Raw genomic sequence first — 27,726 nt, 5'->3', positions numbered from 1 at the left:
GTTCCATGACAGTAGAAAGACTACTGAGTCAATTGATAGGAGCTTATGTATAAATAACAGAACTAATAATTATTTCACATTGAATACAGTGTTTTCATAAAAAGATGTGAGAAAGCACTTGAATATTTCCTTTTGGTGTCATACTGACAAGTCTTCTAAACCTTCAATAAACATGGCCATAGTCAGCAAACTACTGATGCCCAAATTCTTCTGTAAACAATTGTAGAAAAACTCAGGGGCCTGAAATGGAAGAGAGAAATTATACAAGTTATTTGATAGCATTTTTTAATTAAAATATTTTCACTGTATAATAAATTTTGGTTTCCAATATTAATTCTGCTTTCAACTATCATTAGCATACATAGAGGCCAATCTATTCATATTTGCAAACTGATGACTGGGAAACGGCAATATTTCTCCTATGATAAGGCCTCAATGTCTACATTGTAAATTATTTTGTTTATGATAAGTGTTGAGTGCCTACACTGTAAACTATTTTTTTATGGTATGGCCTAGACACCTACACTGTAAACTATTTTTTTTATGATAAGGCCTGGACACCTACTATGTAAACTATTTTTTTCTATGATAAGGCCTGGACACCTACACTGTAAACTATTTTTTTTTATGATAAGACTTGGACACCTACACTGTGAACTATTTTTTTATGATAAGGCCTGGACGCCTACCCTGTAAACTATTTTTTCTATGATAAGACTTGGACACCTACTATGTAAACTTTTTTTTCTATGATAAGGCCTTGACACCAACACTGTAAACTATTTTTTCTATGATAAGGCCTAGACACCTACTCTGTAAACTATTTTCCTATGATAAGACTTGGACACCTACTATGTAAACTATTTGTTCTATGACAAGGCCTTGACACCTACACTGTAAACTATTTTTTCTATCATAAGGCCTGGATACCTACTCAATAAACTACTTTTTTATGATAAGACTTGGACATGTACTCTGTAAACTATTTTTTTTTATGATAAGACCCAAACACCTACTCTGTAAACTATTTTTTCTATGATAAGGCCTGGACACCTACTCTGTAAACTATATTTTCTATGATAAGGCCTGGACACCAACACAGTAAACTATTTTTTCTATGATAAGGCCTGGACACCTACTCTGTAAACTATTTTTTCTATCATAAGGCCTGGACACCTACTCTGTAAACTATTGTTTTTATGATAAGGCCTGGACACCTACTCTGCAAACTAATTTTTTTATGATAAGGCCTGGACACCTACACTGTAAACTTTTTTCTATTACAAGACTTGGACACCTACTCTGTAAACTATTTTTTCTATGATAAGGCCTGGACAACTAATATGTAAACTATTTTTTCTATGATAAGGCCTGGACACCTACACTGTAAACTATTTTTTCTATGATAAGGCCTAAACACCTACTCTGTAAACTATTTTTTCTATGATAAGACTTAGACACCTACTATGTAAACTATTTTTTCTATGATAAGGCCTTGACACCTATATTGTAAACTATTTTTTCTATGATAAGGCCTGGACACCTACTCTGTAAACTATTTATTCTATGATAAGGCCTGGACACCTACTCTGTAAACTATTGTTTTTATGATAAGGCCTGGACACCTACTCTGCAAACTAATTTTTCTATGATAAGGCCTGGACACCTACTCTGCAAACTAATTTTTTTATGATAGGGCCTGGACACCTGCACTGTAAACTGTTTTTTCTATGATAAGACTTGGACACCTGCTATGTAAACTATTTTTTCTATGATAAGGCCTTGACACCTACATTGTAAACTATTTTTTCTATGATAAGGCCTGGACACCTACTCTGTAAACTATTGTTTCTATGATAAGGCCTGGACACCTACTCTGTAAACTATTGTTTCTATGATAAGGCCTGGACACCTACTCTGTAAACTATTGTTTTTATGATAAGGCCTGGACACCTACTCTGCAAACTAATTTTTTATGATAAGGCCTGGACACCTACACTGTAAACTGTTTTTTCTATGATAAGACTTGGACACCTACTATGTAAACTATTTTTTCTATGATAAGACCTTGACATCTACATTGTAAACTATTTTTTCTATGATAAGGCCTGGACACCTACTCTGTAAAATATTATTTCTATGATACGTTTAAAGTGTCTTTGGAAATCCTTTAAGTTAGACTGGTCCTTCATGAACTCTACTAAATCCAGTATGAAATCCTTATCTGGATCAAACACAAACAAGCCAATATTTGAAATTGATTGCAACAATCATATTTTTGTAATCTTTGCTATTATTCTAAATGTGCATAATGTAAGAGTCATTTCAGCAAGGCTCACAGTCAAATTGTAAGGGGTTCAGGTCTTAATAGTAGGGCATGAGAATCTGAACTGAAATGGAATGGCTTTGCAATGTTGCATAAATATTTTATGGAATAAAAGTATCCAGAGCTAAACTTTTCATAAAGTAAATTTTCTACCTACTGTATACACTCATGTAAAAGTCAGATCCAACTGGTTACAGCACAGACCATGATCTTCCATGATATAATGAGCTGGCTGTCTTGGGTCGATGAAATTTGTTAGGAGTAATAGACCCTGATCTGGTGGTGCATTATGCAACAGCAGATCAGAGTCAATTTTGTTTACAAATGGACCTGACTTACACAAGAATTACATGGTAGTTTTTCAATGTTATTGAATTCACAATTGAGCGGTCTTCATACCTCTAATCTCATTGTGACCAAAAGTGCAAGCTCTCTACCTGTCAATTTCTCAAAGTTTTTTCTGAAATGAAAATGAATTATTGATTAATTTTCAGGCATAAATGCAATACAAAATTAATGCATTGTAATTTCTCATTACCACAATTATTCATTCAAAAGAAGATGCTGAATGGATCTAATCTTGATAATGGATCCAAGAGGGCTAATCTAGATAACATCGTCTTAAATGTAATATAGTGTCCCAGTAATCAGCATTAAGATTTGCCTTATTTGATGGAGGATCTGCATCATCTCTATGCATTTCAAATGGCATGATTCCGAAAAACTCTGCATATACATGTGTTCTGTAATTTTCATAATTATCTTTTTTGTATCAATGCATGATGTGACATTATTATTATCTATTCTGTGATTTTGACTTTCATAGAATTTTAATGATGCAAGTTAAAAGAAAATGTTTCTCTTTAAAATCGTGGCAAAAAATGTCTGAGAGCTTGCAATATGCAAGGCAGGATAAAATATCTCAAGGCAAATTTATCTGACCGGACCATGAATCATCAACAAATCCATGAACATAGCAAGGGTCTTATAGAGCTCCCCCTTTATATCGCTGATCTTGAAGGCCATAAAAGTGACCCACATTATAAGTGAGGAAGCCTAATAACACGGGATGTTTCAACATGATAAGGGAGTAATAGTTACCATGAAGACACCAAAATAGGGTATATAACCATGTAGAAAAACATCATACCATAAATTCACTATTTTTTGTGGGATACCAATTTTTATGGATATCGCTGTAGGTAGAAACCAAGAAATTAAAGATGGAGTAATGGAAAGAGCAATGGAAACAACAGAAGCTATTTCCCAAAGCATGAAATTAAGTACAAATTATATTTCATAAAACTGTTAAAACTGACACCCATAAAATTAAAAGAATTGAAAGTACTTTGTCATAGGCAAAATGTAAAACTTGAAAAATGAAATTAAATAAATCAAGCAAGAATAAAAGACAACTTGACTACTAATTGATAACCATACCTGAATTATCAGACCAACATCAGCAGTATACTGAGGGATTTAATAATGAGGCACATTTTACATGCATATACAATTTATTTACATTCAATTTGGAAGGTTATGTTTTTCAATTCATTAGCTGACGTGTAATGGAACCCATTGCCATATCCAACTTATAACAAGCTTGTGTTTTTGTATTGTATGTTTATTACAGTTTTTTAGCACACTAGTTGCCAGTATATTTGGTGAAACAAGAAACTAGAATAGCCTCACGATGAACAACCAGCCCACAGAAAGCCACTTGCAAGGTTTCTCACATATTTTTCTTGTCCAAACCAAGACTTGAATCCATGCCGACAGGTATCATGTCAGTGATATGTAAAGGCAAGTGCTCCAGACCACTCAGTCACTGGGGGCCCAAATCATTACAAAAGCAGCTGCATGTTAAGGGGATTTATAGTTAGAAACTATTGTACTAGCATGTAAATTTACTCATGTTAATAGGTTGCATTTTCCTGTCCATTTGATTGCATTTAACGGGATCCATGACCTAGCCTAAATAATGAGAGACATTAGTAAACTGTTGGGCTTTACACTTGAAGGGTGTGCAATTTACTTACTAGGTTGGAAGGTTGTATCTTTCAATCCATTTGTCGACATTTAATGAGATCTTTAACTGAACCTGAACTATGTGATGCACTAATATAATAATGGGTTTCAAAGTGAGGGACCATTGTACTTACTTTGGAAGGAAGTTTTTTAATTCACTTCTTGACATTTAATGGGATCTATAACCAGACCAAAATTGTAACAGTATACTGGTGGACTTTAAAGTGAGGGACCACTGTAGACGGGTCTACAATTCACTTACTTTGGAAGGCTGTGTTTTTCAATCCATTTGTTGACATCATTAGGAGTCCATTTCCGTACTACAGCCACAGGTGCAGGATGACCAGAGTAGACTGGTTTACTTGTTGTTACTGCTACAGGCACACCATCCACTGTGTCCATGGTCTCCTCCTGTGTATGCATGTATTTGATCACATGACTACTGTGTTATACAGCTTAACTTAACATTAGTTTTATATTAAATCATTACAAAAACAATACCCATGTACAAAGCATTGAATGTCAGTCATTTCACTACAATGTATTATGGTTTCAAGAAACAAAATCAGGTGGTCATTGTTTGTCATGTGATAAAATAATCTTAAATTAATTTTGTGCCAACTTCAAATTAAACAAATCCAAGAGTTTTTCAGTTAAAAGTAGAAATTATTCATCCCACATCATGAACTTCACTTGAAATTTTTGTGAAGAAGCAAAGATTTTCAAGATGACTGCCATTGAGACCATAATGGAGGTCAGATTAGCAACATTTGTATCTAGGTCCATCTAGTTATTTTAAGAAGTCTTAAAGAGAAATCCTTTCATTGATATGACCATCCATGTAGGAAAAGTACCAATAACAAGATCTTCAAAGTTTCCATTGCAGCAGTCATATTGGGCATCAGTTTGGCCAGTTTGCATTGAGGACTAACTAGACATCATAAGTACTTTAGTGAAAACCTCTTGTTCAAAAGACCAGGGAAAGTAGTAATAAAAATTTCAACATGGCTGCCATGGTGGCTATATTGGATTTCAGACTGGCACCATTTTCATTTAGGATGAACTAGATATCATAAGAAGTCTTTCTGAAAAACCCGTGTTGGTATGATGATCAAATAAGGAGAAGCAGCCATAACATTTTTTCAAGATGGTCATTGTTGTGGCCATATTGGTTGTCTGAGCATGACCATTTTTCATTTAGGACCAACTTGACCATGGGATAAATTTGTCTGTAAAGTTTGATGACAATCCTCCAAGTAGTTTAGGAGTAAGAGCAATAAAAGACTTATACTAATATATATACTGATGAAAGACCATTCCATCAGTGCTTCTAGTCTATGACCAGTAGAGTTAAAACTTTGCCAGAATTTTCTTAAAGTGGAGGAAGGTTTTACAAAGCTAAAAACAGAACTGATTTACAATGTAATCAAACGTGCTTATTACATGTAACGACGAGAGAGAGAGAGATTATGCACCATAACGTTTCATCCAAATCATCCTTAACTTACATTGGTAACTTCAAAATGCATTGATAACTACTTACAAAAGTTTGAAAAAACAATTTTATTCAGCTCTTGTTGTTGTAGGATTTAACGCCATTTTTCAGCACATGATAGGTTATACATGGTGGTCATTATTAAGCTCTTCATTTCAAGTAAGTATGTAAACTGCTACTTATCAAATCATATTCTATTTAACAAAAATCTGTGTTATAAATTGCATTATCAACCTGCTAGCAGTCTGATTGTCTTATGTTCTAACTATCCATTGTCAAATCTTGTCAAAATTTACATGTGTGAATTTAAATGACATTTAGACATTTAATAGACAGAAAGTCAGAGGAGTGAGCATTACAGGAATAACATTTGTAACAATGTTAGAATTAATAGGAACAGTTCAAGATAAACAGAATATAATAGAGATTAATATTTCAAATGAAGTAATAAAAAGGATACATTTTTAAAGCCATTAAAAAAAGGCCACATTATTATAATCAATGCAATTAGCAATGGATTTTACAGCCCTGACAAAAATGTGGTTTAGCCATTTAGGGCCAAAAGGTATGAACAAGAAAAATTCCAGTTAGATAAAGCTTTAATAAAGAATAGGCACATAAAACTGAAGGCTATTTATTGCATAGTAAATACAATCATACCTATTGATGATACCTATTTCACAGCTAAGTTTGCAAAACGAGAGGCATTTCTGTTTAACTAAAAAAGATGATTGATGATTCTTGCTGAATATAATATTGACTACAGGACATTTGCTGGATATTATATTGACTATAGGACTTTTGATGGACATAATATTGAATGCAGATATTTTGATGGACTGAATACTGACTGCAAGATTCGTGATGGATCCCATATACAGTGAGGGACTAGTATACTTTACTATATATATATATATATATATATATATATATATATATATATATATATATATATATATATATATATAGTTTTCAATTTTCTACTCACATATTGGCTTTTAATGGGTACAACTTTAGGTTCTACATCTTCATTTCCATAGCAGATAGATATCTCACGAATCAGCTCTTTAATCTTCGCTTCAAAAGGATATTTTCCACTGAACTCATAAAAAAGCTTTGCTCCAATAAGGAAGCCTAGCCATCCATCTGGTTGGTAACCTCTTTCCATCTTCAGAGGAACAATTTTCTTTCTCAGCTGAAATGCATACTCTGCTTCTGTAAAAAAAAGGGTGTCCTTTAGTGTAGCAGTTAATGCATCCATACAACGACACACTCGTTAATTCCCAATTCATAGATAACCAACTCCACCAAATGTTGCAGTATATACTAACAACTGAATTTACATTAAATGGAAGATTTTGCTTTAATAAAGTCTCATATTTATACAATAAGATTACAAACATTTAAGTACACCTTACTACACTGTGAAATCATGCCTAATCTTAGCTCTGTTGCTGGAGAATACATATAATTGATTTTACTATTCATAACATTACCACATCCAGTAATTTAGGGTGAGAGAGGTAATCAACAAGCTAACATATACAATCCTCTCTTGGAGTGGGGCCAAGTTAGAAGTTACACCTGCTGAGAGAAGTACAACTAGATGCATATAATTTCACTGGAATAGTACTACACTGAATTACACTTAACAACACCCTCAACCAGTATGAGTGAAATATAGTTAATACACAGTGTTTACTGTATTCCTAATGACAGGTCAAGCCATCTCTACTCTGGCAATTCATCAAATGAAGTACAATGGCGTCTATCCAACAAACATCTCACTTTGAGAACAGAGCTTTAAAATACTTGGTGAAACTGGGGCAGGGCATATATCACTTCCTTAGTGCAACATTAAGCTGTTCAAATCTGTTTTGTTCAATCCAAATAAGGACAATCTCTTATTACAATGCTGTCCATGGAAGATGTGAAGTACTATTTTATAGGGAGACCACCTTATAATGAAGTACATTATCAAACTAACTTTAGTATTGCATAATAAATTCAACCTATCACCATAGCTGTCTTTAATTAGGGAATGTGTTATAATGAATGGCACTGCAGTGAGGAATGCAGTATAGTTTAGTCTTTATTTTCCATCATCCATTTATCTGAATTTCATTGTCCACTCAGTTTATAAAGCTACTTTTAAGATCAATAATAAGTGTAAATCAGAATAGGCGAGGCAGGAGGCAGTTCTAGGATCAGTGGCATAGCAAATGCCCAAACAACCCTTGCAACTGTGGTGGGGGAGAGCAAGTGCCAGTCAAAACAAAATTCCCTAAAACAACTTTTCTTATTAGAGATCAAATTTTATTGTGGGGGGGCTGACCATAATTTCTTGATACACCACTGCCTAGGCCATTGCTTAAAAATCATTTAGTTTTCTTCAGTTATAGTGACTTAGACATTTGGCCTTTTGAAACCCCAATCATAGGCTTCTTCCTTATTACAACTGTATACCATCCACAGAGTTTGGCCCTGGTCTATTTTGTAAAACCAACATTTTATTGTGAAAATCATTTTTCTTATGTCACAGTGATCCTGACCTTTGATCTTTTGACCTCCAAAATTAATAGGCTTCTGCCTTTGTTAAAGTGTAGGTCATTCACATAGTTTGGTTCAGACAATGTTAATGTGGGGAAACCATTTCTAATCTTTATGTCACAGTGACCATCAACAAGTAATTTTTGAACCTAATTAGAGTTCTTCCTTAGCACAAAAGCAAGCCATCCATAAAGTCTGGTTACTGTAGATGATTGAGAACTTAAGTTATTCTGCAGAAGCCATTTTTCTTCTGTCAGTTATAGTGACCTTGACTACTGAATTTAATATTAATTGGGAATTAGCTGTGACCTATAACAAATAATGTAATTGAAATTTCAAAAATAAAAGCCACAATAAAACAGAATTATTCACCTTATCAGATATTATATGAGGTAACATATAAAAGGTATGTGTTTTTATAACAAGTAATCACTTGCATATGCCATGAAATTGATTACTTTCAGAGTAAATAGATAAAGTTAAGCTCTATTAATGAATATACCTGCTTATAACTCAGGTCCAACTGTGCACAAAGACCCCAGTATAACTCAGGTCCAACAATGCACACAGACCCCAATATAGCTCAGTTCCAACTGTGCACACAGACCCCAATATAGCTCAGGTCCACTGCACACAGACCCCAATATAGCTCAGGTCCAACTGTGCACCCAGACCCCAATATAAATCAGGTCCAACTGTGCACATAGACCCCAATATAGCTCACTTCCAACTGTGCGCACAGACCCCAATATAACACAGGTCCAACTGTGCACACAGACCCCAATATAACACAGGTCCAACTGTGTGCACAGACCCCAATATAGCACAGGTCCAACTGTGCACACAGACCCCAATATAACACAGGTCCAACTGTGCGCACAGACCCCAATATAACACAGGTCCAACTGTGCACACAGACCCCAATATAACACAGGTCCAACTGTGCACACAGACCCCAATATAGCACAGGTCCAACTGTGCACACAGACCCCAATATAACACAGGTCCAACTGTGCACACAGACCCCAATATAACACAGGTCCAACTGTGCGCACAGACCCCAATATAACACAGGTCCAACTGTGCGCACAGACCCCAATATAACACAGGTCCAACTGTGCACACAGACCCCAAATATAATTCACATCCAACTGTAAAAAATACAGACCCCAAAATAATGCAAACAAAATAGACATCAATATAATTTAGGTCCAACTGTAAACACAGATGCAATCTGTCTTTGCATAATTTGACAGCAGATGATGGTCTATGTAGCTTGTTGTACGTACTACTCCTAATGAACTGCATACACCCATATCTTCTGGTGCATAATTTGACGGTAGTTCTGGGTCTATGCAGTTTGCAGTTGGATCAGCAACTGCATATGAATATATTATTATATGAATCTAAGGACTGGACTGATCCAGGATTTTTCACCAGATCATTGGCAAGTCTAGGCCGTAAAATATGAAACCTCAATACAAACATCATTCAAATATTTGACAACATCTGAAGGACTTTCCTGATATGTACCATTTATACCCATATGCAAATCAGTAGAAGTATGTATGGTAGCCTTCTTTCTTGCCTATGACCTAAAACGAAAGCAAACAAAACCTCAAGACAGAAAGCTGGACTCACACTGTTTTGAGTTTAACTGTATATTAGCCAACATTAACAATGTAAAACTACTTCACTGTTTATTTTTTTATAAAGTTTACCTGCTCTACAGTTTGGACTGTCCTTGTATTTATGTGACATACATATAAGAATAACATATGCATGTTCTACAGCCTCAGCCATGGCCTGAAGTGTTGAGCCACCCATGTTGTCAATATCCATCCACACAGAAAAACCATGTTCTTTAAGAGAGTCTCTTATCTGTACCAACTCCTTCTGATGGCTCCAGTTGTAACTGATCATGATGTGGCCTTTCCCATCTTTTACAGGTGTTCCAGAGCTCTCACTTGATTTCTTGGCTGCAGTTTTGGGTCTGTTCTTTTGTTCAAAGGAGCTCACTAAATGGATACAATTTTTAGGATAGAAATCTTTAAAATGAGAAACATGATCATGGAACATGAATGTCCCACTGTATTTCGTGGAAACTGACGAAAAGTAAAGCTTAACTGGATGGATGGAAAGATGGAAGGATAGACAAATTTATGATAATCCACATTTTTGGTGAGATGCAACAACATCCCACAGGTGAAGCCGTTTTTGCTACTGAAACATTTTAAGAATCCCAATTTACAATATTGTCATGTTCAAAAGTAACAATTCTAACTTTGAAAATCTATCAATCAATCTGTATCATTGTTTCAGCATGGAGGTGAGCCTTTACTGGTGCCAATTGTGTCAACCTAGAAAAAATATAAATTGAAATTGTCCACATCTGATGTTTTACCCAATTAATGATGAAAATGTATAATTATTCTTTTAACATTTAACCTTTCTGTGAAGTTTGAGGATTTGTCCCCAACAGTCATATGAATTTTTTTAATCAGCTTATGAACTAAGGTTCGCAATAAGATTTATAACATTGAGTGTACCATGAATATCACATCACATAATTGCTCCATGAATTTAGTCGCTTTAACAGATAAATGAGACTTTTATACAGAAACCTTTTTTCTTCTTTCAATTTAAATTTACCTTAACAATTGTCTCTGTGACCAAGAAATCAATACATTTCTTCATCAGTACAAGCCATTCATGAAGTCTAGTTGATTTATGTCATGCAGAAGTAATATTATTGTGCAGAATTCTTTTTGTATGTTCCCAGTCAGTGATCTTGTTCTCTGGAATCCAAAATTAATTGAGTTCTTCCTAACAACAAATGCAAGCCATCCACAAAGTTCCATAAACAAAGATTATGAATAACTCAAGTTATTGTGATTAAATCAGTATTTTCTTTCTTTCAGTTACATTTAACTTTAATTTTTTATCTTTAAACACTGAAATCAATGTATTTGTCCTTACAAAACATGCAAACTATCCATAGAATGTAATAAGTGTAAATGGTGGAGAAGGTGAGTTACTTTGCAAAAACCATTTTCAACTTTCAGCCACAACGACCTTCATCTTCAAGCTTTTGAACCCAAAATCAAAAGGATTATTCCTTACACCTAGTGCAAGCTATTCACAACGCTTGGTAACTAATGATGATGCAGAACTCAAGTTACTTTGCATAAACCATTGTTATTCTTTCACTCACAGTGATCTTCATGTATAGGTTTGATTTATAGGTTCCTTTATTACTGCACTTGCAAACTACCTACAAAGTTATATAACTGTAGATGGCTGAGAACTTTAGTTAAAATATGGACACAAACTTGGCAGGCACTTAAAGTGAATCTAACAGACTCTAATGCTTATAATGACTTTATCCAGGTGGCATGAAGAGATGTGGTAATTGTTACCTTCCCAGACTGTACCAGGAAAAAGTAAATTAGTATTAAATTTAACCTAATTCGACATTCTGGCTTTATCCTAAAGTCCATCATATTCATAAGATGATAAACCCACCAAGCAATCACCCCATTTGTCGAAAATTTGAAACTGTATTTTCTATGGATAGTTTTACAAGACAATAAGTCTAGTACTATCTTTGGACAAATTTATTGGGATAACATTTTGGGCTTATGATGGCAGAAATACTAAGGATTGTCCACCTAGTCTTCACATGGGAAAATACTGTATGCAACCCCACCACCACCACAGTCTTATCATGGAAGAAATTCTGTTTGTTGGCAACTGGCCTTGTGATAGGACAAATGGTGTAGGCTGGTCCTTGCCTCTGGTATTATCATAAACAAATACTCCAGGCTGGCCCACTTGTCTTATTATGGGAGAAATACCCTAGTCTGACCCAATGGTCTCCAAATGGAAGAAATACAGAAGGTTGTCCCTGACCTTATCATGGGAGAAATAAAGTAAACTAGCCCCCTTACTTTACCATGAGTTGTATACCATAAACTCACTCCTTGGTTTTATGATTGGAAAATTATTTTAGGTTGATCCTTCGGTTTTTTATAGTAGAAATACTGTATGCTGATCCCCTGGTTTTACTGCTGGAGAAATATTATAAGCTAGCCCATCAGTTTTGCCAAAGCAGAATACTGTAGGCTCTCTGCTGGTCATCTGTGAGAAATACTACAGGTTGTAATCTTATTCTTTCATGCAAGAAACACTTTTAGCTGGCCCCTAGTATAATGCTGGAAGAAATAATGTTGGCTTTGTTTGAGGACCCTGGATATAGTTTTCATTTCATACACAGAAAGATTTATGATCATGCAACAATCATGAATGGTATTTCAAAATAATCCATAACAACTATAGCAAATTTTTTTTTGATGAATGCCAATAAGTATAAGTACTTTTGTCAGTTTTATCCTTTTGATCTAAAAATATGAACTTTAAATTTAATATAGAATCTGAGTTTGAGAAGATATTTATAATAAAACTGGTAATACGGTAATAAATTATTTGCACACTGAATGAAAAAATTTGGTTAATTAAAATAGCATTATTAAAAATTAGCCAATCATTTATTCTATAAATACTGTAAGCTGGCCCACTGTCTTATCATGGGAGAAATACCATATCATGGCCCAAGGTCTTATTAAGGGAAAATATTGAAGGCTGACCAAAAAAGACTTACTGATGGGAGAAATATTGTAGGCTGGCCTCTTTTGTTATGTCATGTGCAAAATACCTTTCACTGACATCCTGTCTAACTATGTGAGAAATACTGTACAATAGCACTCTGATCTTATTTTAAATACTGTAACAAGGCACACTTAAGTTATCATGGGAGAAATAATGTAGGCTGGCCCCCTGGTCTTATCACAAGAGAGATACAGTAGAATACCTTCAAGTGTTATCATAATGGGAGAGATACTATAGGCTGGAACCAAGTCCTATATCATAGGCTAGCCCCTAGGACTTGTCATGTCCCCTATTCTTATCACGAAAGAAATACTGTCTGCTGGCCCCATGGTCTTATCATATGAGAAATACCATATGCTGGTCCTATAATCTAATGATGCAAGAAATACTGGTCCCATGGTTATATCATGGGAGAAATAGTGATGGTTGGTCCCATTCTCAAATCATAGGAGAAATACCATTGGCTGGTGCCTTGGTCTTATTGTAGGTGAAATACTTAAGGCTTTGTTTAAGGATCCTGGATGCAGTTTTCAGTTCATCCACAAAAGAATCCATGATAATGCAAGACTGGTGCTTTATACAGAAGTTTTAACAACAATAAATAATTCGGTTTTGTATGAAGGCCACTGATTATTACTCTTTCTTCCTCTTTTTATCAAATAAATGTTGATTCTAAATTCCATACAGAATCTGACTTCAAAAAGTTATTTATAATACTACATGCATAAACTTATGTCAAATAATCAGTACCATTAAGAATTACCAATCAGCTAGTATTATTATTGGATTATATAGTTTGACCAGTTCAGTGTTTGCTGGTGATTACATCATTCTCCAGAAATTAATAATATGTAACCTGCAGATTGTATAAATATAATTATGTATCTAACATCATAGCCATAGATTACGGACTGAATCTGAATGAACACTGTATACATATGCATACAATGAATGTATATATACTGTATACTCATATACAAGTCAGGTGGAACTGTAAAGGACATTGATCTGCCTTCACATAATGCACTACCAGATCAAGGTATATGTTGACTGTTTTACTGATTAATTCTAAGATGCATAGAACCAGTTATTCATAATGAATCATGTAAAGTTACACTTTGATCAGACTTGTATCAGAGTGTTACACTTGGATCAGACTTGTACCACAGTGTTACACTTTGATCAGACTTGTATCAGAGTGTTACACTTGGATCAGACTTGTATCAGAGTGTTACACTTAGATCAGACTTGTATCAGAGTGTTACACTTGGATCAGACTTCTATCAGAGTGATACACTTGGATCAGACTTGTATCACAGTGTTACACTTGGATCAGACTTGTATCACAGTGTTACACTTGGATCAGACTTGTATCACAGTGTTACACTTGGATCAGACTTCTATCAGACTGTTACACTTGCATCATACTTGTATCAGAGTGTTACACTTGGATCAGACTTGTATCAGAGTGTTACACTTGGATCAGACTTGTATCAGAGTGTTACACGTGGATCAGACTTGTATCAAAGTATCTAAAAAATTCATGCACAGAATGATGAATGGGTCAATTTCAGTTTTCTTATTATAATATACTTAACAATGATTCATTTATATTAGTTTTATTTTTATAATGTGTTTAATAATGATTAATTTATGTTAGATTTTTATAACTGTAATATATTTAATGTATGTGGTTTCTTATTATTATAATATACTTAACACTGATCAATGTATGTAAGTTTTTTTTATTCAATATGATACTATACTTTACAATAATTAGTTTATGTCACTTTTTTGTAACATTCTTTGGTTTCCTTGTCTGTCCCTTTGCATTTGTCATGTCATCATAGCTTTCATTATATCACCAATTTAAAATGACTTTATGCCTGGGGTGGCTCAAAACTCAATACTATACAGTAAATGGACACATGTAATAATGCACAATGGCAAACCTATTAAATACTGAAAATATGAAACATATATATATACCTATGTGTTTATACTTGTCGTTCTTTTGAAGCTCCTCTCGAAGAATCCAAAATGTTCCATCAACAGCCTTTCTGACTTCCTTATCTGAGGATTTTCTTTTGAATTCCACCAGCAAGTCAATGATATTCAACTCTGGATCATCTAAAATCTTTCTGTGGTTTTCTTTTTCAAAAGCCAGAACCCAAATAGCTCCTACTGATTCTGTGTTGTAAAAGAAAATAACATTATCTATTTATGTATCTCTCTCTCTCTCTCTCTCTCTCTCTATCCTACATGAAATTTCACTATCATGCAAGTTTAACCAATTAATATACATGTATATGCATTATTACTTCATAAGGTGGTATCGCTAGAACATTGTATACTCTGACTCCCTCCAGGACAGCATTTTGAATGTGGGAGGTTGTGGGTTTGAACCATGGCCAAGTCATACAAAAAAACTTATAAAAATTATACTAACAGCTGCCTTGCTTGGAGCTCAGCATTAAGAGGTTAGTATTAGGGCTGGTCAGTCTGGTGTCAGAATAATGTGACTGAGTGAGACATCAGGCTACATTTCTGCGTCATGATGATTTAGTGCAAGACATCACTACAAACTAACCGTCACACTGCAGACATTGTAGAGATATGACTGAAAAATTGTTAAAGCCAAGTTAAAAATTGAAAACATACACACACACCCCAGGAGAGGATTATAATAAAGGAGTATTGTATATGTATTATTACTTCATTATAAGGTGATCTCACTATAAGGCTGCATGCTCCATACCTCCCATAGACAGACTTATAACAAGGGAGTAACACATCTGTATTATTACTTCATTATAAGGTGATCTCACTATAAGACTGCATGCTCCATACCTCCAATAGACAGACTTATAACACGGGAGTAACACATATGTAGTATGTACTTCATAATAAGGTGATCTCACTATAAGGGAGCTTGCTCCATACCTCCCATCGACAGACTTATAACAAGGGAGTAACACATATGTATTATGAACTTCATTATAAGGTGATCTCACTATAAGGCTGCATCATCTCCATATCTCCCAGAGACAGACTTATAACAACAGAGTAACACATATGTATTATGTACTTCATTATAAGGTGATCTCACTATAAGGCTGCATGCTCCATACCTCCCATAGACATACTTCTAACAAGGGAGTAACACATCTGTATTATTACTTCATTATAAGGTGATCTCACTATAAGACTGCATCATCTCCAGACCTCCCAGAGACAGACTTATAACAAGGGAGTAACACATATGTATTATGTACTTCATTATAAGGTGATCTCACTATAAGGCTGCATGCTCCATACCTCCCATAGACAGACTTTTAACAAGGGAGTAACACAAACGTATTATGTACTTCATGATAAGCTAGTCCTGTCATAAGGTGATATATGGTTTTAACCTTCATTTCCTTCTGATGAGAGTTGATATTAATAGAAACTTAGCCATATCTGCATTTATGGAAGTAGGACTGAAAATAATTTTACTGAACCACATTTCCATAAATAAGATCATGTCCGCATTTTCCTGAATTCATATGTGTCCATTAAATGAGATTTATAGCATATGACATGTATTAGACTGGTCACTTTAAAAAGACTAAGCAAGACTGGTCACGTGTAAAGATTGCCAATTCATGTGCGAGTTGGCAAAAGCTCCCTCAAACAGTGGTTATGCTGTACTCAGATTGCATATACTGAATGCTTTAATGTGTAAAATGTTTAACAATCACAAAATTTTGAAGTGTTGATAACATTTTACCACAGTATGATTCTGAAGGTTGTAAATAGGCAACCAGCTGACCATTTTCACTCACCAATAATAGTTGCAAATGCAACAAATTTAATTACAATTTGGGAGTGCTGTTTCCAATATATTTTCCTGCCCAAGTGACAATTTTCTTGCCCTGGGAATCAAATTAGTGAGTGTTTCAAAGACCTGATATCTATAATCAACATTTAAGTTTTAGTCATGGATTGTACATTGGCAAGGTGGTACTTCACAGAAAGGTAAATGGCTTATCCCCCATGTCTACAAAGATAAAGCAAAGTATAAGAATGTACCCATGTGTAGCAACCCAAAGTCAAAGTGCCTACCCCAATCACTAGACAGGGTCTATTCTAGTACTTTGAAATTTAAATAAGAAATAACCACCACCCCCACTAAAAAACAAAGTCATATGGACAATGTTCTCTTGCAATTACCAGGGCCCAGCAATGGGGAATGAATTGCCCACTGAACTTAGACACAAATATACAGTGATCTCATTTAAGAGTGCTCTTAAAACTCACTTATTTTGACTGCAAGAACAAACTTAAAGACCTAACAATGTTCCCTACCTTAAATATTTTCAGCATGTTTTTTTATGTTTTTTTAATTTCCTGGTGTTTGTTTTTTTTTGGTAATACTATCATTATATGTGTTGTTTTTTATGTTATAGTTGTTGTCTAATGTTGTAAAGTGCTTAGAGCTTCTAAAAATTAGGTGCTATCCAAAGTCCTCATTATTGTTATTATTATTATTATTGAAGAGCTCTTCCTTGTTATATTTTATGCTGTGACTGAAGAACCTCTTCATGTTATGTTTTATGGTGTTCCAATGAGCCACCCCTCCAACCCCTCCATGTTATGTTTCATGGTACAACCCTATGAAATAGATAGATTAGTGTCATGTATATCTACAGTTATGCTTTTATCTATGATAGTAGGTTGCAAATTAAGCTAATTATGATTTGTAAACAAATGCTCAGATGGCAAACTTTTGCCCAAGGTTTATGGGTTGTACTTTAAGAAAACGTTTGCAAACATGGTGACATAGCCTTTTGCCCTTAGTAAGTTATGGAAGCAAACTTCCTGGTCACCTTATTGTGTCTTAGGTTTTTACACTGCATTCTGATAAACAAAATTATTCATTCCTATTTTATCATCTGTCTTTGCAGAATCACCTTTTGATGTGTTCAGATCTGGTAATTTGAGAGGAATTATTGAGTCAAATTATTCAATGGAATTACAAAGTACTCATTGACATTTTTGAACTAGCACATTATATTTATGATTATTTTGAATGCATTCAAAAAGACTCTGGACTACATCACAGTGAAACTTCAAGACTCTCAGTACATCAGCACATTCAAGATAGAAATTCATTCAAAACACTCTATACTTGACTATTTAATTCACAATACTGTAAGTTCCTCTTAAATTTTCATCTAATAACTTATAGAATAAAGTATTTGTCACTTTTACCAAGCTTGATTGCTTTGCTCTTTCTATTACTTAGATAAAGTCCGTAAAGTCATAATATTAGAATCCTTAACATTTTATCGTCAAATACAAAATGTTATCAGATGCACAAAATGTATGATCTCCCTTTGAATGGTATCAACATCTTTAGGAAATATGGAGTTAACAAGGAGCTTTCTCAGTGTTTAAAAATGCACATCAACTAATATCAGTGTAAAAATAGGGGAAAAATTATTTTCTTAAGCAAACTGCCTGAATCCAGTTATGACAGTACTGTCAATATTTGTATACAGTTCTAATATAAATGCAAACATTGACCTCAATCTGCCACAGTGACTGCACAATGTGCTAGCAGATCAGGGTCTATGTTGCTTGTACACTACTGACAAATGACAAAATGTGAAGACCCAGATTGTTAGCACATTATGCAACAGCAAGCCTGCATCAATGCAGCCCAGGTTTCAACTTATATGACTGTGAGGATATAAGTATAGCAAAGTCCAAAATTTTTTTAAATGTCACTTAATTTTATATTTTATACATTTAATTTTAACTGTAATCAAGGATTAGCCAGTAAAAAATGATACCCTCTATCATATGGCTATAAAATGAACAAAATACCACCATAGTTTATGAATTTCCATTAACAGAATCACAATATACTGTCCTTCATGCTTGAAGGTACACCAACAATAAGGACATATTGTAACTGATAGCATCATTACAGATGAATGGATTTTACCTCTTTGCTCTTCCACATTTCCACTTTTGGCCAGTTCAACTAGGTGAGGCAGACAACCCTTCTGAACAAGAAGTTTCTTGTTTGCATCATTTCTGGCCAAGCAGCGCACAGCTGTACAAAAAAGAAATCCAAATAAATGTCAGCATTTTGTCTGACCTGCATCTATAAACATGTGGGGAGTAATTTTAATAAACTTTGTTAAACCGGAAAGATACTTTTTTTTAAATGTCTGCATTTTTTTCTTGAACACATCTGCAGTCACTGCATTGATCATTTAACTGGTCATATGACTAGTTATGAAGGCTTTGTCTGAAATGGACTATTAGGCACTGTACATGACATGGTGTTTGACCCTACTAACACCAGACTGGGGTGTCTACCTAAGGTGTGTCCATGGGCAAGGAACTTTAGTCCAACTGCTTCAGCACAATATAAATTTCATGTGCTGATGTGCTTTAAACAGTGAAATAAATTAAACAGGGTTTTGCAAATCATGTGCCTAGTGTCACTGTAGAGGCTACTATAATTACTGAACATTAATATTAAGATTCCAAGTAGCCCTGTGGGCAACTGCATGTCTGTAAATGATATAATGGCCTATTTCATATTTTTTATACATGACTTAAAAAATTATTTCACAATGGTACAAAATACATTTTAATTATTCATGGAAAAAATAAAGCCTTGAAGCACAGTTTACTATGTCTTCACTGGGCACCTAAACTGATCCTTTAAAGGAATCCTGTCACACAAGGTCTGATTTATGAGTGTCTGTGCATGTATCTGCTTATTGATGCTAATTATTAACTTTCATTATTAAAAATGTTCTCATCAAGATTATTAAAATGCTAATTGTTCAAAAGAATATTTAATGTAGGTAAATAAAAAATACAAATAGATGATTATGTCAATCTGAAGTCTCATGATTTAAAGTGTCTCAGTTAAATATACAACATTGCAGAATTTGGGTAAATGGCCACATTTGGTTTGTGAAACTCCTCAAAACTAGGACCTTAGTAAACCCAGAAATTCCACAAGATCAAAATTGACATGTTTCCTTCTTTAAGATCATCATGTATCTTTGGTAAATTGAAACCATTCTATTGCATATACCAAAACAAATTTTGATCCTAAATTTCAATTTTATCCTTAAACAAAACTCACTTCAAACATGGAAATGTATTTAGCTACTTAATTCCTGTCACATTCTAGACCAGACTGTTCAGTTAGCTATCGCTGTGGACCAATAAATCTGTCCCTGTAAAGATTTTATATTCTGATGGTCATTACATAAATACTGTTATGGAGACAGATTTATGTCTAGAAATACTGCAGTTGGCTTATTGTAGAAAATGTCCCTGGGGAATTTGATGTACAAACAATATTAAATAGTCTGCTGATATTAGGCTAATCTTATGTCTCTGCACCATATAAAAGCCAGTACCGGTAAATTATAAATAACTAATTGCTTGTTGATAAGCCATTTAAGAAAGATTGTGTTTATCTGCTAATTATCTAATTGTGATCGATACTATTTATTTGAATAAATGGCCTATGATGTGATTGTGTTGCAAAAACATTTACAACATAAACTGTTATGTTCATGCTTTTTTAAAAACAATGTACACAACAATCGATGAATTTCATAAATACTGGTATTTTCATGTCTGATTATGAAATAATCATTTATGGGCACAGGAATTTATGGTGATTGTAATCAAACTCCATTCTACATATTTCTTTCTCTTGCTCTCTTTCTATATGGACCCCCTGGCTCTCTCTCTCTCTCTCTCCCAGACAAATATATGTACATGTATGTGCATACACACACACACACAAATGCCTTATTTTGTGAAAATAACACAGATGGTTACAGCACAAAATGCTGGAAAAATCTCAATGTTACGAATAACTTTATCTGTCTAAATGTGTTTTTCTATTTGCTATCATATGCCACCTTTACACATGGTCATATTTGTTAGAAAGATTAACAAATGGTCCTCCAGAAATGGTTCTCTATTAAATTAACACTATCCAGATATCCACAAAGTGTGTACAGTAGTGTATCTAATAATAGCCAAGGCCTACAGTTGAATACAAGTCATATTCAGATTGAAAAATTCCATGCTGCAGCCTTTTCCTGGTAAATGAAATATTCAAACGTGTATTTTTCTAAGAACAAATGGCCACCGCTTGGGAAATTTAAGTGTCAACTTAGCCCTTGACAACTTACTGTTAAACTATAACTATCCACTAAGAAACAGTAAACTATAAAACTGACATCTTATAATAAACCCCAACCACAATAATAAGTACATGCCCTACTTTAAGAAATTTCAGCAAATTCTGATTTGTCAAGGCTTGATTTTTGTTTTATTCATGAGACCAACCCTGCTTTTCTCAAAATGTATCTGGGTGGCAACCTGGAATAATCACATGAGCAGTACGCTTTGAAGACAATAACTAAAATGCAACTTACTCATTGCACATTCTTGTGCCGACCACCCCAAATTCCTGTGATGAGGGTCTTTAACTGCCAATCCCAGTGTTTTCAACAAAAATTCTAAAACATCAGGCTTGTCCTGCAGAATCGCACTCTCTTTCTCATCAATGATGTTTGCTAGAGTTGACAATGCTGACAAACGGTAGATTTCTTTCTTTGCATCAAGAAAAGAACTGAAAACAGGCACAATTTCAAGACTGCGTAGGCGGGGAATGTTTTGGTCCACCATGGAAGTATTGTGATATATGGATAAACACCATTTCATGACATTCTCATCATCTGGCTGAAATATTGATGAATGGAATTACCCAAAGTATGGATACAATGCAGAGGTGAAATGATTAATTGTTAAATTGATATGTCAATAATGTTTTCCATATTGATACCCATATTAATACAAGAGGTGAAGAATCAATACAAAATTAGACTTACCCTCAATGGCGTAGCGAGGGGAGGGCAGATGGGGCATTCGCCCCGGGCGCCGGTGGCTGGGGGGCGCCAAAGGGGCGCCCAAAGCGGCCCAAAGTATCAACGATGGATTTGTTGGATTATATATTGAACCCATTAGTGAAACTGGAATGCACACTTATTTTAAGTAACACAATACAAACGATGCTGTTTTGGCCAACGTCTGCTATATAGCTGTTGACTGGATTACAGTCGTGCGGGCGGTCTACTGGTTAAACGATTTAATTGAACACATACCGCGTATCTAGTCCGTGGTATATAGGCCATCAAATACAGTCTGAAAAACAAAGATGGCAAGATGTCTTGAAATGAGTGCTTACTTGCATAATGTTCTTAGCATCTCAAAACTTGGCATTGCGCGGTCATGAGGAAAATCTAAATGATGACAAAGCATTAAATGTTGGGAACTTTCTAGCTCTGCTCAAAGTCATTGCACAGTACGATCCTCTTTTGGCAAGCCACCTACAACATGCCAGAGAAAATCCAAGATCTGTTTCATATCTATCACCGGAAATCCAAAATGAATTTATATGTCTTAGAGCTTCTACTCTCAGAAAAAAGTTACTGAGTGATATCAAAAGGAATAAATATTATGGAATTCTAATTGATTCAACACCTGATCTAGGACATCGGGAACAGTTGTCGGAGGTCATACGATTTGTTGATGTTGATTTTGTGACGAAGAAAGTAGTCATCAAAGAGTCATTCCTGGGTTATATTGAAATACATGCCAAAGATGCGGCCACCCTTGAAAAAGTCATGGTGGAACAACTTGAATCTGACAATTTACCTCTTGCTGATTGTAGATCTCAATGCTATGATAATGCATCTGTGATGAGTGGGCATATATCAGGCCTTCAACAAAGGATTTGTGCCAGAAATCCACGAGCATTGTTCGTCAATTGTGACAATCATAGTTTAAACTTGGCTGGAGTTCACTCAGCCAAACATGAACCTCTTGTCATTACATTTTTTGATACGATCGAGACCATTTATAATTTTTTCTCTGGTTCAACTCTTCGATGGGAACAATTAAAGAATGCAGTTTCTATCACAGTTAAACGTGAATGTGAAACTCGATGGAGTTCAAGATCAGAAGCTGTTAAAGCAATTTATGAAGGACTCGATGAACTAGTGGAGCTGCTTGAAAAGCTATCTGATGATGAGAGCCAGACCAACGATACGAGAACTGATGCAGAGATTTTACTGCGAAACATGCTAAGCTTTAACTTCATAACTTTACTCCACTTTTGGCAGTACTTTCTCGGAAAAATTGAACGTGTTCAGAAAAGGCTACAGGATCCCACCATGAACTTCAAAGATGCAGCATTAGATATTGAATCACTGGAAAATAAATTTAAGAAAAATCGAGAAGACCTGTGCAGAGATGCTATTGAGAATGCCAAGAAAAGGTGTGCAGAATGGGGGATCGAAGTTGAAAGACGAATCCGACGAAGGCGAAGAATGCCGGGAGAATTGGCACAAGGCTCGGGTCTTTCAGCAGAGGAAGAGCTTGTGCGTGTCATGAAATCTGTTTTAGATCGTTTCCAACAAGAAGCAACAACCCGATTCACTAGGTTGAACGATCTGAATTCAAAATTTGGATTTCTGCTCGACACACAAACTCTTCTTAGGAGTGACGATTTGGATGTCCAGCATGTCCTCCATCAAAAATGCTTAGATTTTGGAAACTTTTATGCCACTGATGTTGACGGGGAAGAACTGTGCACTGAGATTTGCGATTGTAAGATGCTGCTGGATGCTAACAGAGATACTTTACCATTGTCTCCTTTGGATCTTCTTTCTTTTATTGTGTCATATGGTGACAATGTTTTTCCAAATTTACGCATTGCCTTGCAAATTCTCCTAACAATTTCTGTGTCAATAGCAAGCTGCGAACGCTCCTTCAGCAAGTTGAAACTGATCCTGTCATACTTGCGAGCGTCGATGGGACAAGACCATTTGTGCAACCTAGCACTGCTCAGTGTAGAGAGAGAGACACTAGAAACAATTGACTTTGATGATGTTATTGATCAGTTTTCAGCAGTGAAGGCCAGGAAAATAAATCTTTCATAAAACGCTACTTGTAATGTAATGTATATTTGCAATCTCCGATTGACATACTTAACTATTTGGATATTATTTTTTCTAAGCAGGCTAATATTGTTTTATAGCCTATGCTATACTTTTGCTAGCGATTAAATGTAATAATTTAATAATTATATTATGACTGATAATGATTATGTTTACTTTCTGCACACACACCCATTACTGTCAGCAGAAGAAAAACTATTAACAATACCACCTGCCTTCTGCAAAATGTTAAACAAGGGAACTAAGTCACATGGTTTGAAATCTGTCAATCCTCATCAACTCCATGCAAATTATTTTATCCCATCAGAATATTCAACCCCTAACAAAATATATCAACATAAAGAAGACAGTGCTGATTCATTCCCCTTGTGAGATATAGGCATGTTACTGATTCATTCCCCATGTGAGATATAGGTATGTTACTGATTTATTCCCCATGTGAGATATAGGTATCTTACTGATTCATTCCCCATGTGAGATATAGGTACCTTACTGATTCATTCCCCATGTGAGATTTAGGTATCTTACTGATCATTTAATAACTAACTTTACTTGGATCACATATGAATGCTATACTTCCAGTGCATCATACAGTAAAATGCAACATTTAGTTCCGACTTTTGGTTATTGCTTTTTCTGGTGCAGAGTAAACAATAACCACAAACCAAAACTGAAACTTGTCTACTGTTTGGCAATATATTACAAACTGTATAAGTGATGATTTATAGTTGCCACCTTGCTAGTTTGTAGAAAGGCAGTGGCTGTTGTCCATAATTTCCTTTTTCAATTACAGAGGTGAACGCTTTTGGCTGCAGCAGTTGTTTTGCATCTGCAGGAAGTACAGTGAGATGGGTTTGGTTGTCATTCATCTCCACTCCTACATACAGAGTTGTTTTTGGCGGTTTTCCTGGCATGAGGAAACTGGACTATTTCTAATGTTTTTAAGATAACATCGTAATGCCTTATAGCTTTAAGTGAAAATATGAAATTGGTAATAAGATGTTTTTAAAGTAATCATGCAGTGCAAAACAAATGGTGTAGTTCCATGAGGAGTCTGATCAATCCAGTAATAGTCTAAAAGGTTGAATTAAAATTACTGACAACAGGTAACATGTTTGGAAGTATTGTATTTTCTTCTTTTACCTTGTCAGTGATGAGAATAGCATATGAAAAGATGATGAATTTGCTTGTAATCTGCATCCTAGAAATACAACCAATCTGTCAACATGTACAAAACAGCACCACTCTACCAACAGCAGATGTTATCATTAGATGAAACCACCAAGTTGATACATGACTGTGTATCAATAATGTATCATACATGTATCATATTCTGTGTAATGTGAATCATATATATATGTATGCAGTAGAGGGTATCATTTCACCCTGAATATAATGTCATATACCAGCCATTATCAGATTTCAGTGAGAAATTGTAACATATAATCAACCTCAAACATCTGAATTAATTTGTTCATTATGAACATTTCAAACAGGAAACATTTGAAATAGTAAGCATCCTTCACATCAATGGCAGCGACAAAATCATTTTTCTGGATGATATATAACTCATGACATATGACTCATCCAGGAAAATGATTTCATCACTTCCATTGATATGAAGATGCTTATTTTAGTACATTGCATTCCAATATATACAGTTTATAAGAAATTTATGATTTTGAATTTTATTAAAAACATAGCTTTAACAATTTTTCAGTTACATTGCCATGATGTCTGCAGTGTGACACTTTATAGTGATGTCTAGCACTGAGGCATCATGACGCAGATATGTAGCATGATGTCCCACCCAGTCACATTATCCAGACACCAGGCCAACCAGTCCTAACACTAGTCTCTTAATACTGAGCACATAGTGAGGCGGCTGTTAATACCATTTATATAAGTCTTTGGTATGACCGGGGTTTGAACCCACAACCTTCTGCATCTGAGACAGTGCTCTAACCACTAGGCCACCAGAGCAGTCAAGAAATGTCTAAAGTTTATCAAGAATATGCAAGTTTTTCAATTTTTTTGTTTATCCCTTGGGGTTTTTCTTCTCCAAGAGTGTTCATCAAGATCCTTAAACCTATTTGTACATAGTTTTGACAGCAGTGCATTAGGTGTTCCTACTATATTGATGGACTGCTTGGGTGGCCTAGTGGTTAGAGTGTCCACCTCGGATGCAAGAGGTCGTGGGTTTAAACCCCAGCCAAGTCATACCAAAGACATACAAAAATGGTACTAACAACTGCCTCGCTAGGCGCTCAGCAATAAGAGGTTAGTGTTAGGACTGTATAGTTGTGTTCCCCCAAATTATATTACAGTAGTCAAGAGGCAGATGTAAAAAGTAAATCTGTAATGTAATGGAATGAAGGCACTGATTTTCTTTATGAGCCAAAAATAAGAGTTTGTTTTCTCTGAAATATAATTCATATGATGAGATCATTGCAAGTTATTACCTACTAATATTCCAAGAATTCTATCTAAACACTTCATTTTCATGTCAATGGAAGCAAAAGTCTTGTTGAAAAATACATGAGAGAAAAGAGCAAGGTTGCAAACTGACATGCTGCATGTGAGAGAATAACATGCAATGTACAAATGCTCAGACGTTTGCTTTTACTTAACTAAAGTACCCTCACAAATGCTTGGATAAGGGGACTGTTTCCAAAAAGTAGACAATTTTTCATATTACTTTTATACAACTGCAGAAACAAGATGCAAGTTAAATTTGTATTTTTACCACTAAAACATACTGAGTATTTTACTAATAATATACAACTGACAAGTTACCTGTGCCTTTCCTTGCATATGTGCAGGAAGAATTGTTGAGAGAATTCCTTTTATTGTCTCCAGAAAGTTTGGCTCACCTGCAATGTCATATGTGACTTCAGGAGTACAGTCAGAATAGTTCAGTAAAGTAAGTAAAGATTTTGATAATCCATCTAACTGGTGAGTATCTGTTTTCCCCTCTTCATTTCTGTAGCCCCTCTTCCAACCATCCATTATCACTTTACACATAACACTAGTAGATTTTGACTCTGAAAGCCGCTGCCCTGCCTCACATCGATATTTCTGAATGACATCATATGGCAAAGGGCCTATATTCTTAATGGAAAAATATGATGATGAGAAAATTCTAAGACTCTTCAATAAATCTCCATTCCAACTCCCATCCTCTGTACGTAAACCTGTAATCTGCTTGACTGAATGAATCGCATCATTTAGAGCTTTAAATATGTTCTCTTTCCTGATTTTAATTTCCTCTTCTGTTAATACCTTCTCTCCATCAACAATGTCTTCCTTCTTATCAGGCTGCGACTTTTTCTCGTTTTCCATACCTGGTGGTACTACTATTTTCTGTGGTGCAGAATTTGAGCTTGTTGCTTTATGATGTGCCTCTACTGATGAAGAGCTACCCATAGCAATAATGGTAACCACGTCATTTAGTTACGGTCAAAATTGTATCTGTAAATAAAATATCTGAATTATGAATGAATTAAGGTGAATGGTTTCATTCTTAGCACTCCAACTTTTGTCCTAATGATTACATATATGTATTTCCAGGTGCTGAAAGATCTCTAAATATCCACTCA

General features: G+C 35.0%; 1 protein-coding gene across 1 annotated transcript; it reads right to left on the bottom strand.

Moving 5' to 3' along the window:
* Nucleotides 1–138: 138 nt before the first annotated feature.
* Nucleotides 139–27,337, bottom strand: LOC149783597 (uncharacterized; the record flags this gene model as incomplete). The annotated part of the gene is made up of 9 exons (XM_089932870.1): nt 139–240; nt 2,726–2,786; nt 4,617–4,765; nt 6,838–7,064; nt 10,121–10,417; nt 15,057–15,257; nt 19,063–19,173; nt 21,542–21,848; nt 26,924–27,337. Coding segments are annotated over 9 exons (1,869 nt in total), but the record flags the coding sequence as incomplete, so codon positions are not given.
* Nucleotides 27,338–27,726: the final 389 nt, after the last annotated feature.

The sequence above is a fragment of the Sinohyriopsis cumingii genome, chromosome 14 (assembly GCF_028554795.1).
Source record: "Sinohyriopsis cumingii isolate HCF-2022 chromosome 14, ASM2855479v2, whole genome shotgun sequence".
Classification (NCBI taxonomy): Eukaryota; Metazoa; Mollusca; class Bivalvia; order Unionida; family Unionidae; genus Sinohyriopsis; species Sinohyriopsis cumingii.
The sequence above is the reverse complement of the archived record's forward strand: the minus strand, read 5'-3'. Positions and strand labels throughout refer to the sequence as shown.